Genomic DNA, 21,941 nt, shown 5'->3' with positions numbered 1-21,941 from the left:
AGTGGACATTATGATTTCACAGAAGTGTGATTGACTTGGAGTTACATTGTGTTGTTCAAGTGTTCCCTTTATTTTTTTGAGCAGTATATTTTGAAGTAGGATGACTGCTCTGCAGCAAGACAATTGATCGAGGTTGAGGCGTTCGCTTGATTGGGATATTTATAAAAAAAATCCTATTAAGAGTCTACATGAAGAAATTTTCATCTGAAAATTTAATGACTCCGAGAATGTAAAGTATTTTCCTTCAGAAATCCCGATACGCTCATATTTAGAGGTTTTTGATACTGATTAAAACATTTGAATTCATTGTAATCAAAGAACAGAGTCGTTTCGTTTCCCCTCCCCCACGAATGCAACATTTGCTGTCCCACACGGATGACGTCAGACAACATTGAGTTGTGCTTTGACCAGATCCTTTCCTCTGCAGCCTGTAACGTCTTATCAAAGAAACTATACCAACTGCAGCAATGTCCGTAAATTATGCTGCTGGACTTTCACATTATGAAAACAAAGGAGTCTGCGGACTTGCAGAGGTAAATCTTAGCCGATGGCATATTAGATTTGTTTTAAACAACAAGCTATGGCTAGCAGGTTAGCCTACAATGCTTGGATCATGACCGCTTTTTAAACTGCTTCGACTCGTTTTGTCGTTATAAATTTGTGTATGTGACGGTAAATATGCTGCAAATTATTCTCTTGAAATCACCAGGTCGAGTCGGTGCTTGACTGAACTGGAATAGGTTATAACCCCTACAATATATTCTGTTCGTTTTAATTTTTCAAGTTTATCATGCTCTTGTATGATCTAGAATGTAGCTGAATTTCCACCGAGATCAATAAAGTATTTCTGATTATGAAAACACGGGGACTCAAACTTTACATGTGCTTGTCTAAGTAACTGTAACTTAACAAGCAATCATTTATACGACACAGATGTGTGAGGTGGAAAACAAAGTGAGAAATGTTTATTTTAAAAGAAGGTCACCACAAAGTGCAGTCCCCTGATCAGGCTCTCGTTTGCTCTATTAGGGGTTTTGATATACAATTTTTAAAACAGAATACTTAAGCAGTTTTGTCAAGATTTTGTTTGTACACATTTTAATCGGCCATATAATCAACAAATGTATTAACACTCTGACAAATCCTTAGAATTTTTACTTTTGTTCCCTCCAACAACAGCTCCATAAATAATAATAAAAAAATAACAACCATTCAATCTTAGTTTCAGCAAGAGAACTCTCATTAACATAAGCTATCGCAACTTAGACCTGTCCTCAAACCCTGGCATTGATTCACAGAAAACTCCCCATAGTCCATCCTTACAGAAGAAGCCTCAGATAAATAAAACGTGTTCAAAGGAAGAAATTCAAGTGCAGCTGCCATGAAAAGATTTCAACAAGAATTAACCATGACCTGGATGACTGACAGCCTCCATAGAGATCTTTGAAAACTGACTGTTGAAATGTTTCTATTTACACACAGTCATTTGATAGTCCAGAGGAGTTGAAAGCAAAAGTGGAAACTCTTGCTCAGTTGATAAAAGAATCTCAGTTCCTGGTTGTTCATTCTGGAGCAGGAATCAGCACCTCGGTGGGGATCCCCGATTTCAGGTGAGCCCCTCAGATTTTTTAAATTAACTTTTCACACATGTCGCTCAGTCGTTTACAACTTTGAGTCTTACCAGGAAGAATTGATTCTCTTATATAGACATTAAAATCCAATTCTTAGCAATAATCCCTGTGTTTATGCAGTCAAATCTTATTGTAAGATTGGTTGTACTGTTGTTTTTTTTGTAGTTTTCTCTTCAGTGCTGCAGTGGTAATATTCAATGTTTGATTCTTCATGAAAATGTTATTAGCGACGACCCCTGGACAATATTGTAGATATTGAAATTATATTTGCATGAAAGGCCCTCCTAAGAAAAAACACTTAATATACAGTTCGTCTTGTCTCTTAACAATATTGTATTGTACAATGGGCACTTTCATGTGTTTGGTTTCCTTCACATATTTTTTAGCTGAAATACTACTACCCAACACTACATGTATTTTCATATAAATTCATGCATAAAATTCAGTAAACTCCAACCTCCACATTTGATAGTTGGTAAGAATACCAAGACATCCACCATAATGGTAGCCGCTTATCACCCCTTGATGATTTTGGTATTGACTTTTAATCCCTTGCTCTCAGTGCTGCTACAAACCCAGGCAGATGACAGACAGTCAGATTTAGCCTTAAGAAAGTTCATTAACAAAATTATCTGAGAAAGGATGAGCAACCTCGACACAATCAAACCTTTGACTTATTTACCAGCAAATTGTATCTGTGTGCTCTTTGAAAATGTTGATTTTGCACTCTACTGTTAAATGTGTGCTTTACTACTATTATTTTGTTAATTTCATGTCACCGTGGGATAGATGTGAAATGACCCTTTGTCTGTTGATATTCTTCAACCCAGTGGTCCCCAACTTTTTTGTATCGGGGGCCACTTTTATACATGAAAATGTTTCCACGGACCGGTTAGAGGCGCAAGTGTTCAAATAATTAAAACTTTTGTCAGTTCACAATATTTAACCTAAAGACAATGATTACATGTCTTATTAGGCAATTAAAATATTGAGTGCAGCAGTAAGGCGAAATCAGAAACTGTTATTTTTCAAAATGAGATCCAAAAGGTCGAATGAAAAACTGATTGACCGGGCTAGGGGACCTCTGCTTTAACCTACAACAATGACCTTATTTTTATGGATTCGCAACTTACTAGTCACACAAACAATGCTTTGAATTAGGTTGCATTATTATTCAAGCTTACATTTAACCATGTGATGGTTGAATGTCAACCACTAACATGTCATCTGCCCCTTGTCTTATATCTATCCAATATCTAAATTTCTCTTTTGTTTCCTGGTTAACAAACACCATGTGATGGATCTAAATGTGAATATGGGTTTACAGCTTCTCTTGTAGTAGCACAGACTGAGCAGATGGAGGAGCTAAATGTTCACAATTCCTCCTATCAAAGTGACACACACAAATAAAGTCTTACTACTTCGTCTTCCCCTGTGACAGGGTAGGAATACGTTTTTTAAATGCAAAGAAAATGCTTTTTTTTCCTCCCCAAGTAACTAACCATGGTTCCATAAAATACAGATCTTTTGACAATTAATTACACAATTCTGGTGTGAATGATAGAATTTCCCTGTTGGAGTTACACATAGATGCAGATGTTAGATGGGGAACAAGGGCTGCTTAATATTTCATTAGTCGCCCTGTCACTCAGAGATGATCAGAAATACTGTATCCATCCCAGAGGAAATCGGCCTTGGATAGAAATATCATTAAAGTCAAGGTTCTGGCATCCACATCAGGCCTACTGGCAAAATTTATATTCACATCGCCTGCCACATAAACACAATCAGACAAACATGTCCCAGTAGACTACAGCATTTTAGGTCCTGTAATTTCTATCTAAACCACCAAATTATGTTGATCTGAGTTTTAACAATGCAGAGGTTTTTTTCATATCCTGTCACATCTTTTCCCTGGTATTGAGCCCCTTTCTCCTCTGCTGGTCTAAGAGATGGTGGCTGTTAGCTCAAGATGGAAACAAATACGTGAGGCTGTTGTGCATTCAGGTGATACGTCGCCTTGTGTCACCTCTCTTTGATGCAAGATGTGTTTTCACAGTACCTTGCAACTGTTAGGGAGTGTGACGTTGCAAGCACTGACAGCACTGCTGTGTTTGTTCTTTTAGACATCCAGTGTTGACTGGTTAACAAAAATTAAGATCTGAGGTATTTGTATCCTTTCCTCTGAGGTATTTGTTTCCAAAAACCACCAATTGAAAACTATTTCAGGCATTTAAACAGTTTATAATGACATTTCAAATATGACCTCGCCTCTCTAAACTGTACTTCACTTGTGAACAAAGTTTTTATTTATTTATTTATTAGATCTATTGTACAGTTTTGAAAAGGACTGACGCAAATGTTCTATTGCATGCCTCAATGCCCGTGTTTAAAAATCGCAACTTATATCACTTTCAGGGGTCCAAAAGGTGTGTGGACACTGGAAGAAAAGGGTGAGTCACCTCACTTTGAAACAACATTTGAGGATGCCCAACCAAGCCTGACTCACATGGCTCTGTTGGGGCTACAGAGGGCTGGATACCTAAAGTATCTCATCAGCCAGAATGTAGACGGCCTGCATGTCCGCTCTGGCTTTCCTAGGTAATTTTAAACCTTCGTCCCTTTGTGCTACCATCAGCTTGTCAACATGATTGTCAGCTCAAGACACTAACAAAAAATCATTTCTCCAACAATCACCTGTTTCCTTTGCTCGCTGAGAGTGAGGCGTTGCACATCAAATGAATAGTTGTAAAAGTTTTTTACCAATTACACAATGTTTTCTGGCATTTCCTGTGTTTTGATTAATTGTTTCGAGGAGAATGTAATGCACTGTATTTTTGTTTGTCAATATTCTTACTGTGACAGAAAAGGTGACCATCATACAGAGGAAACAAAAAAACAACATCTTACCCATGAGCCAGATAGCAATGGTCAAATGGAAAAAAATGTCAAAAAAGGAGGAGAAGTGATGATATTTGCAGTCATATTCATTGTTACGTAAGGAACTCATGGAAAAGCATAAACAGGCAATTAGTTGACCCCTCATGTCAGTTTATCTTGCTCTGTTTTAAAGAACTGAAAGAAGCTAAAATGTTGCTGGAGCTATTCTGTTAAATCACATGACTGTGTTGCCTGTGTAATCATGATTCAGAAAATCATTTCTGTCTTAGGACCAGTTGTGATTTCCAAAAGATGTATTTGAATGAAGTTAATTGAACATAAAATTGTTGCTTTGTTCTAGCTGCAATAACAAAACAGGATCCCTGTAATAGTTTAAAATAGCACTTCGTCAAAAGGAGATATTCTGCTTCACTCTGGATTACCCTGTCAATTTTCAGTGACCTGAGGCATTGAATCCAATAAATCCAGCCTGTAACCTTATCTCACCTCTTCTTCTACCTAGAAGTATACATTTTTGTCCTGCCTTTTTCTTATCTAGAACAGCAAAATGTGTGTTACTAAATGTGTCTGAGGAAAGCACTAAAAATGCAGACTAACCAGTGATTTACATCGGTCGAGCAGCTGCCTTGGAGATAAAGAAATAAAACCAACACTCAGACTATTCATTATTGTATTTTGACTGTGACTGTCAGGGAAGATGCAGAAATGTTGTCAATGGAGACTTGTGACATTAAGATTAATAATTTTATATCTGATTTGTTATCTTAACTCTCCACTCTCCCTTACAGGGATAAGTTATCAGAGCTTCATGGGAACATGTTCGTGGAGGAGTGTGAGAAGTGCTGCAGGTATGTTTGTACCCACACCAAATGCTCAAACTTTACAAATCCAGCCGCCACTGTTTCCCCAGTCGAGGAACAAAGGAAACACCAACAACATAAGACACGTGTTTGACTCACCGTAACTGTTCGGCAACTCATACCGAATATGATTTTACCCACTTCTTTGACACAAGTGCCCTGAAGAAATGTTCACTTTCTGTGGGCTCTGCAGTTTTCAGAGATCACTTGACATTTTTGATTAAAAGAACATTGTCAGCAGGAGAGGAAACATGATTGGGTTTAGCTCAAAATGAAGTCAGCGCCCGTCTAAATAATTGCTCAGATGCATTGAAAGAAATCTCTGGAGTTTTTGAACTCGTAGCAGAACTTTCCCTGGTTTGAACTCCTGTCATTCTTACTAAGAAATTGGGTAAAGAACTCCTTCACGTTGCTGCCAAGTGTTCCTTTTTTCAAGTCCAATCTCACAGTCTAATTTTGAACCCTTTCATTCACTCATTACCCAATGACTCAAAGAGCACGCCAGTGAGTTCACATTTCTCCAACAACCTGCAGGGTTTTGATTACTTTTAGTACACAAAGGAACAGGATCCTTTATAAAAAGTTTTAAATAGCCAGAGAATGCAGGAGAAGCGTGTTTCTGTCTTTTATTCTGTATAAATCTTTTTCAGGTTCCCTTTTTAAGAGTTCCCCATGTTTGAACAGGAAATGGTGATACGCAAGGTCGCGAGCCAGCGAATTGAAATTTTGGTTTTCATCTGTAACGGTAACCCTTAAGTGATGAAAGAGCCATTCTGGATATGCGGTTTTGCAGGCAGTTTGTCCGGGAAAAGGTGATAGGTGTGATGGGACTGAAACCGACAGGACGTTACTGTGATGTGGTTCGCTCCCGGGGACTCAGGGCCTGCAGGTAATTGGCGCCTGGATGCCTGAATTTTGAAAGATGTGGTGTTGTTCCGCCATTTCCCAGCGTGCCTTCTTTCCTGCATCAGAGGGAAGCTGATTAGCACTATACTGGACTGGGAGGATGCCCTACCTGACAAAGATTTAAACAAAGCAGACAGTGCAAGCAGGTAAGACCAGTGTGGGTTTTGCTCATTTAACATTCTACATTTGAAGCATTGATCGGTTGAATTGATTGAGTTGCTTTTTTTTATTGATTTCTTTTTCCTCTTGTCTACCTTGATTTCCTCTGGCTTATCCATTAATTCTGGAATACATTGTTTGTATTTCCAGGAGAATTCTTTTTTTTGTTTTATTTTTCACTGTGAAGGAAGAACATCTTTTTAAAAACCCGTGATGTGTTAAAAAGACATTTGTCAGCTTCAATTTTGCCCCAATTGGTCTTTTTCCTATTGTTTCCTGTCACAGCTATCTTTTAAATCTGTCTTTACACAAACACACTTACACTAGTGTGTATGCATCTGTGTCTGCGTATGCGTGCATGTATTGCTGGTGGGTGGGTGTGTGTGTGTGTGTGTGTGTGCGTGCGTGCGTGCGTGCATGTGTGTGATTTCTGTCTTAGTCGTACTGGTATACTTATACGATACTTACATGCACTATACTATACTATCAGTGACCCAAATACATTATTCCGAACCATATAAATAACAAATAGATGTTTAGCCCCAACTGTTGGACACTTACTAATTACTTGTATACCTAAAAGGTATCAAGTTGAACAAAATGTTTGTTTATTTTCATATGACATATGTATGACAGACCTCATAAGGCAAAGGTTTCTCCTGGAAGCTGATGTTGCCATTAGACACACAAGATGCCAACAAATGGCCAAATCATAGCTTACTTTAGTGATCCTTGTTGTCTGGGGTACTAGTAGCTTCTTAACAGCAAGATATTGCAATTTGCCTTGCAAGTGGGTTTGTCACAAGTGCTCCTATTAGTCCTCTGGCACAGGTCAAACAGCAGGAGCAGCTACATCTTGAAACAGTAAAGACTCATTTGAATGAGGATTCATGAATATGGACAAGACAAAGCATTAGCCTGATCTGACCAGTTCACTGTAGAACACATTAACATACATTTTGTTTTTTCTCTTTTTTTTTTTTTTTATAAAAAAAAAGCTAGCATTGGGCAACAAGGCATCCTTTCTTGCCTCACAAGTGCTTAACTTGACCAACATACTCAAAAGACAGATGCATTAGTGATATGATTAATTTCTGTTCCCCCAGACAAGCTGATCTAGCACTGACACTGGGCACCTCGATGCAGATCAAACCAAGTGGAGACCTTCCACTCCTTACCAAACGCAAGGGCGGTAAAGTGGTCATAGTTAACCTGCAGCCCACCAAGCATGTAAGTCTCATTTCCAATTCATTAACAGTAATTGTGTACAAGATTGAATCTTAGAAAGTATGATGAGTTGATTTCATTCGCCAAAATATGGCAAAAATTTGTCCTCTCAGCAGAGTTTGCTAGAATTAGAATGATTTGGGAAAATTGCTTTTGGTCACAGCAGCTCCTACTCAAGCGTGCACGATAGAATATAAGCGCCATTATTGAAAAATCTAAATAGAAATATAAAGTATATACAAGTATATGGAGAAAGAAAAAATAAATAAAAGAAAATATATATATCTTCCAGATAGCTGCACTATACAGTACTAACATTGAATGTGGATTATTGCACTGAAGGAATTATTGCAAGATATCCTGCTCTTTATTTCCTGACCAATTTCCTGCATCTTAGGACAAGCATGCACACTTGCGTATCAATGGTTACGTGGATGAGGTCATGAAGCAGCTAATGGAACACCTGGGACTGGAAATTCCAAAGTGGGAGGGACCGACTATCTGCGAGACCTCCTCAGCTTCCTCCGATACCAAACCACAAAACGAAGTTTCTGCAGAGGTGAAGGTTGAAAGAGACCTTATTAAGGAGGAAAGGAAAAGGGAAGCAACACATTTAACTGACAGCGAGAAAGTCAAGGAAGAGACGCTTTCAGTGAAGAGGGAGCGAGCAGACTGTCCTCTAGGGAGTGACGAAAAATAGCCTCAGGTCTTTATATCGCAATACCACCTTGTCGAGAAACAGTCCTCGCACCCTCGTGACTGCGGGCGGCCAGGTCGATCGGCACCGCCGAGGTTGCAGGCTAACCTCTGGCACATGAATTCCTCTCAGGCGGGCGCAGTTTTTTTTTTTTTCTTTTAAATTCCCACAATTCACGGCTCTAACGTCACGTCCACGACGAGCAGCAACATGACACTAATCCAGAGAGGACACAGCCCGTGGACTGCGTGTTGACTTGTCGAGGCTAAAGAGGTCACACTACTCCACTTGGATGTTGGATGTTTTGATCTCAAGTCCTGGGTAACACGATACACTGACCTGCGTGCAGACTGGGATGTCTGTTTTTCTCCCGCGCCCGTGATCTACGAGGATCTGGATGCGTCAGATGACTTAACAATGAACTGCATCATTAATAGGACAGCGAAATGGGCACGGTTAAAAATGAAGCGTTTAATATGGTAAGTCAGGATTGTGCACCTTATTAAATCTTTCTTTTTAACCATACTCCAATTATCATCAGCCAGATAATGCAAGTACAGGCTCCTCAGTACAATTTTTCCCAATGAAAGGTATCTGATGAACTTCATTCTGATTGATCTAAGCCTCTACATGGCAGTGGGTGGTTTTGGAAAACAATTCAACATCAGCGCTCAAATAAGCGAGAAACGGTGAAATCAGTCATAGCGGACGAATCGCTCTGCCGCTGAAATGTTCAGAGTTCTTCAAGCAGCCTTGATGAGGAAAGACCCAACCTCCCTGCAGCTGGACTCACTTCATGTCACTTCAACAGTGCAGAGATTTTGCTAAATCATATGGCCAATACACAATATTCTGAGCTGTAAAAAGCAAAAAACAAAACTGGTTAAACTGCTTCTTTTTTTATTCATAAAATGAATCAGATACAATCTTTTTTTGTTATTTAGCACAAAATAAGCACCCGCTGCTTTATTTACTGTAGACGGACCATGATCAGTTTTATCTCAGGTAAATGAAATTCTGAAAGGTTTTTCTGTTAGATATATACAGACGTGTTTATGCAATAATTCAATAAGTTATTTGTTGACCTCCATGTGTTTACACACAAACACACACCCGAGCTGTGTGCTGTTTCATGTTTCACAGCTCTGCTAAGGAAATGAACATTTATTTTTCATCCAGAAGAGGATGAAGATGGCCCAGCACATGTTGGGATCCACCCAATAAACATGCCCCAACTTACCAGTTTCCATCCATTATTTCTTTCTTTTAAAAGCATAAACTCTTAAATCAAATGATGGCCAATGGGGCCACAGGTGTTTTAGAATTATTTCTTCTGCCAACATTGTGCTGCTTGTCGGATATTTGTACACTTTGTTCCATTTGTGACGATGGCATTTGTTAGTGTCAGTAAAGTAAGGTGCCTCCGGCTTTTGAAACAGATGACCATGAATGTCTCTAAATTAAGAATGAGCTAAACATTCCTGCTTTCCAACTTGTTTTTTATTTATTAACTAGAGGTGAATAATGTTACACATTAAAAAGTGACCAACTTAATAATTTATCCTTCCTTAATCACCGTGGGGAAATTTGTTCTCTGCAATTAACCCACTGTGGATGAACCATGAGCAGTAGGTTGCTGTCCACCAGCGCCAGGGGAGCATTTAGGGGTTCAGTTTTGCTCAATATCACTTTTACACACGAGGAGGAGCCGGGAATTGAACCAGGATTGTTTGGTTCTAAAGAGGATTGCTCTACCTCCTCCCAAAAAATCTCTGATTCTTCTTTTTTTTTTATTTTTTATATAATTTTCTGCATCTGTTGGAGTGAGGCAGAACAAAATACCTGGGAACAGGCATGAGTTTTCGTGGCCATGAAGACATTTTCAGACAAATTTAAAGATCAGGAGATAAATTCAGTTCGTCACCACTGTATCTGAGAAAATGCATCTGAGAAAATGCACCCATCTCTTCAAATGTCCTTTATATCAATGTATATGTTGAGCTTGGTAAGTTTCTCATACACAAAAGTCGGAAATTCTGTCGTGACGTAAAGGTCCCTCTCACTGCTGCTAAGTCAGAACTAACCAGAAGTCAGGAAGGATACTCAGAACCCAAATCAGAGAATGTTGGCATGACAACAGTTTCTTGAGCTTTTCCATAAGAAGCCAATCAGCAACCGAGTTAGAGCAAAGAGATTGAAAGTCTACATCAGAGTTGAGTAGCGGCTCGTGCAGCGAATAGATCACCCTACTTGCATACGAGAACATCTGCCAGTGAATACAGGACAGTGGGTGTAAAGAGAATATTGGAGGGTCATAAATATTGGCTGCAAACTGTCTTAACATTTTCTGCAAGACATCCAAAAGGAAAAAAGTACAATGGTAATTACCGTTACTGTCATGGTGCTGCAAACATACATGGAGAGACAAAAGAAGTAAAAGGAGATAAGATGATTCACCCGTTGCACATCGTTTTGAATAGTTTGCATTGTCAAGAAATATTTGTAATCACTTATCTTTATGTATTAGCTAATATTTTTTAAAGGGCATATTATCTCTACATGATGGGTTTTTGAAAGAAATTCGTGTTCAGTTGTGTGCCAACTGTCAGTTTTGCTTTTGTGATTAGAATAGTGTCATTCTCTTATGTTTGCTGAGGGCTGAAACCCTACAGTCCATATTAACTAGTGCTGTAATTAAAAACGGACCCATCACAAGAGCAAGGACAAAAGCGCCGAAGGTTTCCTTTGGAGTGAAGTCAAATGTTCATATAAGTATGTGTAATACTTTTTCAAAGTGTTTAGATGTTTTAAGTTAGACCCCGAGTTTCAGCTATTTCCAGATTTAACTGAAAGAAGGTCTATGTTAATGGCAGGTAGACTCCATGAGATATATAGATTCTTTTCACCGGCGTCTTACAGTTAGCAGAAATAGGCTGGATGACAGTTTTTTTTTTGGAAAATTGAGCAGATCAATTATGGGGGAATACTTAAATCCTAAAAATAAGAAACATTTTGTGCTCTTTCAATTAACACACTTTAATATAATTGCAATGAAACTGATATGAGCTGCAAAACACCACTAATTACCACATCTACATTCACAGCCACAATCATTGAGAGTCATTATTCTCCAGAAAAGGGATGTTAGTTCTTCAGGTGTGTTGGTCTGGCACAATATGCACTGCACCACTGGAAACATTTACTTTATCTTGCTTGCTTATCTTCCCATCACAGGTGCCCGTGTGTGCATTTGTCCCAAATTGTGGTGCTCCATAGCCAGAGGCGGGACCCTGCACCGAGTGCTTTGCCAGATTCAAATCCTGGTGTGAGCAGGGCTTTTTCATGCAGTTTGAGCTATTAAAATATTCCCCATAAATCAAACCATTTTTAAGTCTGATCATGTGCCAGTAAACCTTTAAATGGAAAGAAAGGTAGTTAGCCTCTCATAAGAACAGATTGTCCACCTTTCTCACTATGTCTATGTGATTAGAAACTGAATTTGAATACGTCCCTGGAAAAATTAGGGGTATCAAGGTTCAATCTTGACAATGGAATTAATTCATTAATACATGTCCTTCAGGTGCTTTGTCCGCTTAGGTTTTTGACAGTCTTCACGTTATAATCACCACTTGGAGTCAACTTCATTCTCCCAATCAGCGGGTCGCTATAAGCACTTTGAGTTTTGATTCACTCATTTGACCTCTATTCATTGCTAGATTTACCATCTTTGAAAGAATAAAACCTATAACCTCCAAAATCCTCCCTTGAACATTCTCACTGTCAAACTTGATGTCTCGTGGCAGGCGCAAACACACACAAACACACCTGGGCTCTTGCTGTGTTTGATGACTACAGCTGCACTGACATATCAGTGTTTCTTTATCAGCTGGGCTGAAGGCACGCATGTTGTGTGAACTATAAATGAGCTTTCTGCTCTGTTTGGAATTCAAACGTTGTCAAGGGTCTTATACGTTTTGATTTCCAGACTACTGCTGCCCACGTCCAAATGGTCTTTCAAAATGCATGAAAAATGTCAGCATATTTATAGTTTGCATTCATCACGTCTGATTCTCATCTGAATATCACCACATAGATTTTGTTTTTGTCTTCTTTTTTATTTTTTCATTAGTGCCTGCCATCACCTGCCTGGGTGATGAACACTGTCTTTATTGCACCTCACCTTTCTGTGTGATTGACTGTGGCACTTGGCTATGACCGAGTTGGTTATACTGCTTTATATTCTTTATCTGAAACACTTTCTTCGTGGTCAATGTAAGGTCAATCCATGAGTGGCTGTAAATTAACATACAGGGGAGGATTATTTTAATTAAGTTGCCATCACCAAAGCTGATTAAAAAAACAACACGCAATATAAATGACTCTAACACCTGTAACACGATGAGTGTCCTTGCGACTTGAGAGACTCGACACTTTCCTCTACCAACAAACACAGAAGATGTTATGAATGCATTTTTTCTTTTAAATCCTCAAGTGGCCTTTCAGTTTTTTGCTGACAAATTTGTGCTTGTGCAGGGCAGAGCCCACAGATTTGAAAAGTTCTCAGAAGATATTTACCTCGAATCCAGCATTTTGGTTTTTCGGCCGTTGTACTTGTTATGCGTGTTGTGAATGTTCCCATGCGGGCATCTGTTGGTGGGACCTGAATTAAAATTGACCATAGCCAGTGATTTCATGGCTGGTCAGAGCACAGATAATCCATAAGTCAGTTCACTGAGGGAAGGTATGCATTCAATAGGTGTAACAATAGACTACCTGCAGGTTGTCACCGTGCAATGTGTGTCATACATTCATCCCATAAATACGGTCTCCCGAATGCTCTTTCTGTTTGGGCTACACAACCATCTCCCCCATAGAGACATGCTGAAAAAAGCTGGGACTCTGATAGGACAAGTAATTACCACCTGATTGCTCACAATAGATTTGCTACAAATTTGTGTTAGTGTGTGTGTGTGTGTAAAATTTACATATCAGCCCCTGTCTCTAGCAAGGCTGAAGATCATTATCCATATTCAGATTTTAAAGGTTGCAAAAGGGCATAAAACGGCACAGAGCAGCTTTTGTGCAACTCACGTTTCTCAGCTGTCTCTGGTGTGATACAGCTAATGAGTCAGAAAACACAGAGAATATTGATGTCACACAAACATCACAATCTTTTTGGAGTGCTCACTTTATTTTAATCTGAAATTACATGTCGTCACGGGAAATATCACAGTGATACAGCAATGCAGACACAAGAGGTTTGTGAAATGGCTTCATAACTGCATCAGATGCCGCTTAAAGAGAATTACACACACAGTACAGTTCGGTGACGGTCATAGTGAGGAGGTGTGTGATGAAAATCAGCCTGAACAAGTAACAAATTTCACACACATCTATATAGAAGGACATAATGTTCTTTACTCGTCATCGTAAAGCTGCGCGAGTGCCTCATTGGAAAATCAAAAAGATCACATTCTTCAGCGACTACATGGTTTGATGAAGATTGTACCAGCAACTGAATGTGCAGTATGTAGCATTGACTCATAAAGGAGAATTCTCCTTGATTGAATGAGTCAGTCACAAATCACTGTCTTTGTGAATCATAACCAAGTTGGGTGGTGCCTCTTCCACCCTCCTCCCTCTTAGAGCACGAGTGAAAACGTTTCGTGCCGAGCGAGACACTCTGAGGAGAAGCTCCTTCAGTCCAGCTCTGTACTCCTTGCGAATCAGGCAGTAGAGCACCGGGTTGAGGCAGCTGTTGGCCTGAGCGAGACACACAGTCAGGGGGAAGGCGTAGGCCTGCGTGTTGTAGAAGGCCTTGCTGAAGGGCACCAGGTCGAACTTAATCAAAACTCCCCACAGGGTGAGAGCCTGGTTTGGCAGCCAGCAGAGGAAGAAGGACAGGACTACGATGGTGACAGAGCGGGTGACTTTTGAGCGGCGGCGGTGGCGGCCCTTCTCATACTCCGACCTCTCGGCGTTACTCTCTCTGACCACGCTGCCTACAATGCGCCGGCTCAGGAGGAACCTCAGGAGCAGGAGGTAGGACACGCTGATGATTATTAAGGGTACGACAAATCCCAGGAGCACTTTCTGTGTTTGATAGAGTCCGAGCAGGACTTGGGGATCCCAGTGGCCTGAATCGGACTGGGAGAACCTCACAAGGCACAACTCATCATCAGCAGACACCTGTCCACACAAGAAGATCAGAGGTTATTGGCCACAAACAAGCAAAATGTGTTGTAAGGAAAGCAAATTTGAAAAATGTCCTTATATGAACCTGGACTGTGGTAGAGTAGAAGGAATGAGGCAGCGTGGCCACCAACGCCACAACCCAAATGGCTAAACTGGCCCACTTGGCTCGAGCGGCGGCGATCCTGGGGCTGCTGATCTTCAGAGAGGTGACCAAAGAGTGGTATCGGGTCACGCTCATGGCGGTGAGGAAGAAGACGCTGGCGTACATGTTCATGGTGGTGACCGAGCTCACGGTCTTACACATGATCCTGCCGAAGGGCCATCGGAAATCCAGCGCGGTGTCCACGGCCCAGAAGGGCAGGGTGAGTACAAACTGGAGGTCGGTCACAGCCAGGCTCATCACAAAGAGGTCGATGGAGGAGTGGTGGTGGCCACGGCGACGGAAATGAAGCAGGAAGAGAGCCAGGAGGTTACCGACCAGCCCAAGAATACAGACCACCAGGTAAACCAGAGCGATGAGCACCCGGATCTAACAGGAAAAAACAAAACGCATTAGAGTCAAATTAGATGGTGCAAGATGGAGGAAGACCTTCTGTCCCGGTGGCTTCCTGCTTTTAAAATCTCATTTAACTTTTAAAAAAAAAATCAACCTACTGCCAGGTTTGCGCTGTCTCCGTGGAGGTCCACGGAGGATTCCTTAGAGAGGATGTGAAGCCAGCAGTTCAGGGAGAGGTTAAAAGCCGCCAGGTTGGAAGCTGCTCCTGTTGGGTTGACCAGTTTGGAGATTTCACGCTCATCCTCCTCGCCACCGCAAACACTCGGGGAGCTGAGGGCTCCGGAGCCGCCGCCGCTGCTGCTGTTGCTCTGCATGCTTCTGCAGGCGGAGGGTTCAGTCTCTCCAAACGAGGTCTCAGGCTCCGATTACGCGCTCTCTTCCAAACTGCGGGCGCGCAGGCGCGGATGCGAGGAACTCGATTGCCTTCATTTCGCAGTTTTTTACAATATAGTAACTGGATTGAGAAAAAAAACAAGTAGGGATTTTAATTCTCGTTCACCCGAGGAGCAGACCGGAGCCGATGCCGCAGCCTCCTCCTCTGAAACGGACGCGCACATCCGGAGGCTTTTATAGTGTCCGACTGCCCTCCGTCTCTCCACGGCGCGCACTGGAGGCTCCGACAACACACGCACAGCATCCTCCATCACCTCGGTCTCTGTTTAGTATCATCACACAGTGTTTCCGTTATTCAAAGAAAGTTAATTGTTGTTTTCTCGGAGTCCTCAAACTTTTTTTTCTTCCTGGCACGCGTTTGCGCAACATCTGGCAACCAATAGAGATGCGGCAAAGGAACTGCGTAATAATCCAGGGGGCTCATTCATTGAAAACATCTTGAATAGATGAATGAAGATATATATATACATTAAGGATTCAAAGCAGTCTGAATATTCACTGCTGGCAATTCTTTGATTATCTCATCCTTTTGATTCTCCCTCAGCCCCGAGCCCCCGGACATCCAACCCATATCACATTTTATATAGGGCACATGCGACTGACGTAAATAAAGGCTGATATTTTTCAGGATAGGTTGTGTATATATGTGTGTGTGTGTGTGTGTGTATGTGTGTGTGTGTGTGTGATGATGATGATGCACATCAGAGGAGCGATGTTCTGGATTTTACACGACATTTCATCTATTATGAGCCACAGAGAGCGAGTGAGACAGAAAGAAATGTGTTCTCTTTCCATCTTTTTCTTTCCATTTATATTTTGATTTGCATTTGCATGTATCAGCGAATGCTAGTGTTTGGAAAATGAATGCTCACATAGCTCTCTGATTGTGTCAAACTGATGAAAACAGGGGGGAGAGAGGGAACTTCTGTAAGATGTGTTTTCGTACTTTATTATCTGAATTTTTGTTTAGAAAGGTCCACAAATACAAAACCTCTGATGTGTAGGATGTGAGGACGTTGCCTGTTCGGTTAGAGCAATGCAATACTAAACTTCATCTTTTCTCCTTTTCCTTTCGGCTCCAATTAACTTCATGTATTCTTTCATCCACAAACCCCATCTTTGGTCCTCCTCCAGGCCTCCTGCTTGTACTTCCAGTCTAAACATCTGTCTACCAATACATTTACTATCCCTCCTCTGAACATTTCAAAACTATCTCAGTCTGACTTTATCTCCAAAACATCTAACACGGGCTGTCCCTGTGATGGACTCATTCTCATCCTCTCCATCCTCGTCGCTCCCAAAGAGAATCTCAACATCTTCATCTCTGCACCCTCCGGATCTGCGTCAAGTCTTTTCCTCTGTGCCACGGTCTAGAAAACATTGCTGGTCTCACCAACTGTCTTGTATACCTTTCCTTTCATTCTGGCTCATTCTCTTTTATCGCACATCCCATCCGACACTTTTTTCATCCCAGCCTGCTTGAATACATTTCTTCCCTGTAGCCTCACCATTACACTTGGATCCCCCTCATTCACATGCATATTCTGTCTTGCCGCGATTAACTTTTATTCCTCTCCTTTCCAGGGCATACGTCCACCTCTCTTGATTTTCCTCTGTTCCGTACTCTCACTACAGATCACAATGTCATCTGTAACCATCCTAGTCCATGGAGATTCCCGTCTAACCTCATGTGTCGGCCTGTCCATCACCCTTGTAAACAAGAATGGACTCAGAGCTGACCCCTGATGGAGTCCCACTTACGTCTTAAATTCCTCCGTCACACTCGTGGCACACCTCACCACTGTCTCACAGCTCTCATACATGTCCCTTACTGGTCTTACATACTCTCCGCCACTCCAGGGTTTCTTTGACACTACCACAGTTCCTTGGCACCCAGTTGTGTGCTTTTTTTGCAATCTGCAAAGGCACAATGCATCCCCTCTGACTTTCTCTGTCTTTCCCTATCAACATTTTCAAAGCAAATACTGCATCTGTAGTATTCTTTCTTGGCACGAAACCATTCTGCGGCTGCTCACAAATACGCGCCTCTGCCCTCAGTCTACTTCCCCAACTCTTTCCCCTGACTCCATTTGCCATGACTTCATATAACTTCTTCTAAAGACAAATGGATTGTGCTGGATTACCGCTGGCCCTTTCATTTAACTATCCACAACAAAATATCCAAGTGAAAAAGAAAATTTGGTCGTGCAGGAAGGTAGTCCTGCTCTCCTCTTTGACATCTCCTCCGACCATCCCCACCCAGTGGTTCCAGAGGCCTGGTGTCGTCATATTTTTGACTCAGTTCATTCCATCTCCCACCTGGGAGTTCGGACATCGGTGAAGTTGGAAGTTCGTCTGTTCTGGCATCCGTAAGGACGTCAAGGAGTGGGCGGCTGCATGTGTGGCGTGCCAGTGCGTTAAGATTCACCAGCACATTAGGGCGCCCCTCGAACTGTTTACGATTCTGGCCAGGTGCTTCGACCGTGACTGTATCAACCCGGTGGGCCCTCTACCTCTTTCGAAGGTTTTTGCACACCTGCTCAGCACAGTTGATCAAACCACTAGGTTGCCGGAGGCTGTCCAGCTGTCCTCCATGACAACCTCGAACATGTCGCTGGCATTTCTTTCTTCCCGGGTCGCCCGTATCGGCACCCCGTCAGACATCACTTCGGACAGGGGCCCACAGTTTGTGTCGGCGCTCTGGTCGGCACTGGTGGGGTCATGGGGGGAGAAAGTATGCCACTGCACTCTCAGATGGCAACTGGGTGGACCGTTTACCTTGGGTTATACTGGGGCTGCATTCAGCTCCTAAAGACGACCTCAACGCATCGCCCGCTGAGCTGGTTCTTAGTCTGCCGCTACGGTTCCCGGGGGAATTTTTGCCAGAGAGATCTGCTCCTCCACCCCGTCCGGCTGTGGATCCTTTCTTGGCCAGCTGCTCTCGGATTCCAGGCCCATTCCACCACTGTTTTCCGTAGCCTTTTGTGCCTGCAGAGCTCATGTCTGCTTAGTTTTTGTTTGTGCAACGTGATGCTCAACGCTCGCCTCTTCAACTCCCGTATGATGAGCCGTTCCGGGTTTTTGAGACAGGCGTTAAAAGTTTATACTGGATATGGGTGGGCTTAGGGAGCGGGTCATGCTGGATCGGCTGAAGCCAGTGCACAAGGTGGCTGGGGAAGTAGTGTTTCCTTTCCAGGTTCCCCGTTGCGGTTGGCTTCTTTTCAGGACCCCAGCAGTGCCTCCACAGGTCCAAGGTCCAGTTCCTCCTCCTGCTTTGACCAAGGGACGACACAGTGGTAATGGCAGGCTGCTCAAGCCTCCTATGAAAGACTAGTTTGCTTTTGGGAGTCCCTTCAGGGTGTTTGGGTGGGGTGGGGGTGGGGGTGGGGTGTAGCCTGTGAGTAGTATTGTAGTATTGTACTGGCCCAAGTTACCCCCATTTCACTTGGGTAAGTGACCCCCATTTCTGTAAAAATGTAAAAAAAATCATGTTGTTTTCTTTTTCTTTTTAATATTTAACAAATGGAGCTGATGATATAGATTTTGTCTGTGCCCAGAGCTGACTGTTAAGCTACTCATTTGCATTCTTTAGAAGTTTGCCGACACACATAAAAGGATTTTTATCATTTTGTTTTTGTATTATGCTGCGCTGATATTGGTGCGCCCCCACTTAAAGTCAGACAGTGCATGTTAATGTAACAGTGGAAATTTAATGCTCTGTGTTTTTGACAAGGTTAACTATCATAAACATGTTTTATTTGGGGAGTTAATTTGATTTGAGATGATTAGAAATTAAAATAACCTTAAGTGATCAACAGTGTTCTTGATATTACCTTTTCTTTGTCAACCTCTGACCAAGGACATTCAGCAGGCTTCAGTTTGTCACTCTCACACAACGTGAATTTAATTTACACTCTGAATGACTTCGTTTGCTGCAGCTGCAATGCATAAAACATAGCAGCGATGAAAGGTGGAGAGCCAACAAATACTAATCTAATTCTCTCTCCTTGCTTGAGGTGACATAGAGTTACCGGTAGCTATATTCAGAGAGCAGTTAGACAGACTTTCATTTCAGAAAAGGAAAAAAAAATATTGAAAAAATTTAACATCCAATTAGCTTGAACTTTTTTCTTGCAGTTAGGGTTGGACTTGTGACAGGCATGTGCTCTGCGCGTGCGGACCTGCCGCCGATTGCCATGCGATTGGAAGCGCATGGCTGGTCCCGGTTCCCGGCAATAAGTGAAGGTATAAGAACCAGAGCTTTGAGCCTCTCTGGTTGCCAGGTCATTCACCAAGTTCCCTCGATTTTCCCCATTCACTCCTTTCCCCCGGCGGTGCAAACCTGTGCACATCGCTGGGTTGCCACTTCCCCCAGAGGTGTAGGGTAGCGCCTTCCACCTACATGCTCCTAGCCAAGCCCAGTACCCAACCAAGCTTCCTGTTCCTGCCCAGTGTTCTCGTTGGTTTACACCAGTGCCTCTTGCTTCGCGGCCCGTGACCCGACCGGGTTTCCTCCCGTCGGTGTATGCTTGTGCCTTCTGCCTAGCCGCCCGTCCCCACCTGGACCTCTCCCTTGTTGGTGTATGCAGAGTCTTGTGTCTGTGTGTGGGTCCTACCTCCAAAATCTATTGTATTGTAATTAATAAAATGTTACACAGTTAAGCATGGTTTTAACCGTATTATTTTAATATTGACGGTATATGCAAGCAAGAGAACCCTTGGTTTATTGGAGAAAAAAGTTTCAGCAACTTTTCTCGAAAGTTCTCCAAAGTGAAACAACCCCCCCCCCATAAGGCAGCGTAAAAGATGCCAAAATATCCTAACTCTGTGCCCCTCAGGTAGAAGCACCTCTGCTCTCCAACAATTGATATTCTCTATCAAACTACTCATGTTGCTAAAAGCAACACGATCAGTAATTCATGTCTGACTCCCAAAGTGTCCAGTGTGCATCCATTTGGAAGAGGTTCTCTGAAACCTCCCGCTTTTAAAATTGAGAAGATTCCTCCATCTTCACAGTTCCTGCAACAGCCAGGACAGAAATATGAAAATTTAATAACAAACGCAAAGATGCATATCATGCATCGGATTCAAATGGAAACAACTGCTCACTGCGCGTTATATTTATTTTATTGGTTCTATAGAATTCCATCCAATTGACCTATTCAGTCTTAAGATGTATGGCTATTTCCGTGATGAGAATTGCCAGCAGACCTTAGTCCACAGTTTTGCCGAAGGTTGTAATTTGCAATTCAGTGTAAATATCAGAGCCTTGAAGTTATCTGATCTCAATGTGTAGGTTGTATTGGCTTTCCAACAAAGTTTTCTGGTTGGGCGATATAGTCAGTGCTATGGTTTATGGCCAAATCTTTCAAAAATAAATGAATATGTAGTAAACATATTTCCATCCAATTCCACTTACAAGTTCAACTTAATACTATGGTAAACACTATAGCTGCTAAACATCAGTGCATTGGTAGAATCCCCTCAGAATAAGATGTGATTTGATATGGAGTCTCATCCACTCTGGATTAGATAAAATAACAGCATGTAAAGAGCATTTCAACAAATTTCAAGGAGCTGACTTGATCAATAACAGTCAGCAACTTGAAAATTGCCAGTTATAACTGGATGCCACTTGAGACGTAAGTGCCACCCATATTGTCTAGGTGGTATTTTATTCTAGTAACAAAGTACCACTCGTAGCTCGGAGATTCTGACAAGAAAATAGAACACTTCACTCTTTATGCTTTGTGCTTTAAGTTGTCTACCAATCTTCTACAGCCTATCTTCCCCCAAGTGTTGTTTGGTTTACTGTGCTGAAGAAAACCAATAAAGATGATTTAGTTGTTATAATTCAGGATAAAATTAGTAGACAGGTGGATATAAAGCTTTCAAAGACCAGGTAATTGTTGTATAACATTTTAGCTGCTTGCGACAGAAGAAGTGATAGTTTCTCCATCACTTTAGTGACAACCATATCACAAGGATGTTTACAACAATGTCATATGTTTGGAAAGGAATTTTTCCACTGTTCCCCAAGACCGAGAGCCACATTTCCACTGACAGAAGACAAGGAAAGAAACATTTTTAGGGTTTTAATTCAAATTTGGAGTCAACCAACAACTTCTGTTAATCCCATCAAGTAAATAATTTTGTGGGCGAAATTTGTTTCACAGTTGTCTACTCTGAGGACACACATGGAAACCATTGCCTCTAAACTGAACAAGATAAAACTTTTTAACTTGCACTTTATGTCAGCATTCTACCAGAACTTACAGAACTGCATCTCACACCACCTTTGGTCGTTTACAAATCCTCCTAAATGATGCAGCAGTACATCTCTGCAGCTTGATGTGCCATATCCCAGAGGCTCAAATTTTCCTTTGAACCACGAAAAATTAGACCTGTGTGGATGA

The 21,941-nt window shown here is 41.8% G+C and overlaps 2 protein-coding genes across 4 annotated transcripts; one reads left to right on the top strand and one right to left on the bottom strand.

The window, feature by feature from the left end:
* The first annotated feature begins 349 nt into the window (after positions 1 to 349).
* sirt6 (sirtuin 6) lies at positions 350 to 9,620 on the top strand. Of its 3 annotated transcripts, XM_086172136.1 has the most exons (9): positions 350 to 533; positions 1,483 to 1,610; positions 4,050 to 4,232; positions 5,321 to 5,380; positions 6,186 to 6,281; positions 6,364 to 6,444; positions 7,564 to 7,687; positions 8,082 to 8,355; positions 9,048 to 9,252. In XM_086172136.1, exons 1-9 carry the CDS (start codon positions 468 to 470, stop codon positions 9,107 to 9,109), a joined length of 1,074 nt encoding a protein of 357 aa, XP_086028262.1. In that variant the 5' UTR covers positions 350 to 467; the 3' UTR covers positions 9,110 to 9,252. The 3 variants fall into 3 exon arrangements, with proteins under 3 accessions (XP_086028262.1, XP_086028259.1, XP_086028260.1); XM_086172133.1 differs by having other exon boundaries at positions 8,082 to 9,620; XM_086172134.1 differs by lacking the exons at positions 350 to 533; positions 1,483 to 1,610; positions 4,050 to 4,232 and adding an exon at positions 4,296 to 4,628 and having other exon boundaries at positions 8,082 to 9,620.
* Positions 9,621 to 13,553: 3,933 nt separating this feature from the next.
* Positions 13,554 to 15,673, bottom strand: LOC147218994 (relaxin-3 receptor 1-like). Its single transcript, XM_086172692.1, has 3 exons — positions 15,231 to 15,673; positions 14,662 to 15,105; positions 13,554 to 14,570 (listed from the first exon to the last, which is right to left on the bottom strand). Exons 1-3 carry the CDS (start codon positions 15,444 to 15,446, stop codon positions 13,959 to 13,961), a joined length of 1,272 nt encoding a protein of 423 aa, XP_086028818.1. The 5' UTR covers positions 15,447 to 15,673; the 3' UTR covers positions 13,554 to 13,958.
* Between the last annotated feature and the right edge of the window lie 6,268 nt (positions 15,674 to 21,941).

The sequence above is a fragment of the Fistularia commersonii genome, chromosome 25, assembly GCF_037954325.1.
Source record: "Fistularia commersonii isolate RoL2024-O1a breed Wild chromosome 25, RoL_Fcom_v1.0, whole genome shotgun sequence".
Classification (NCBI taxonomy): Eukaryota; Metazoa; Chordata; class Actinopteri; order Syngnathiformes; family Fistulariidae; genus Fistularia; species Fistularia commersonii.
Note: the sequence above shows the minus strand (reverse complement) of the source record. Positions and strands in the feature narration are given on the sequence as shown.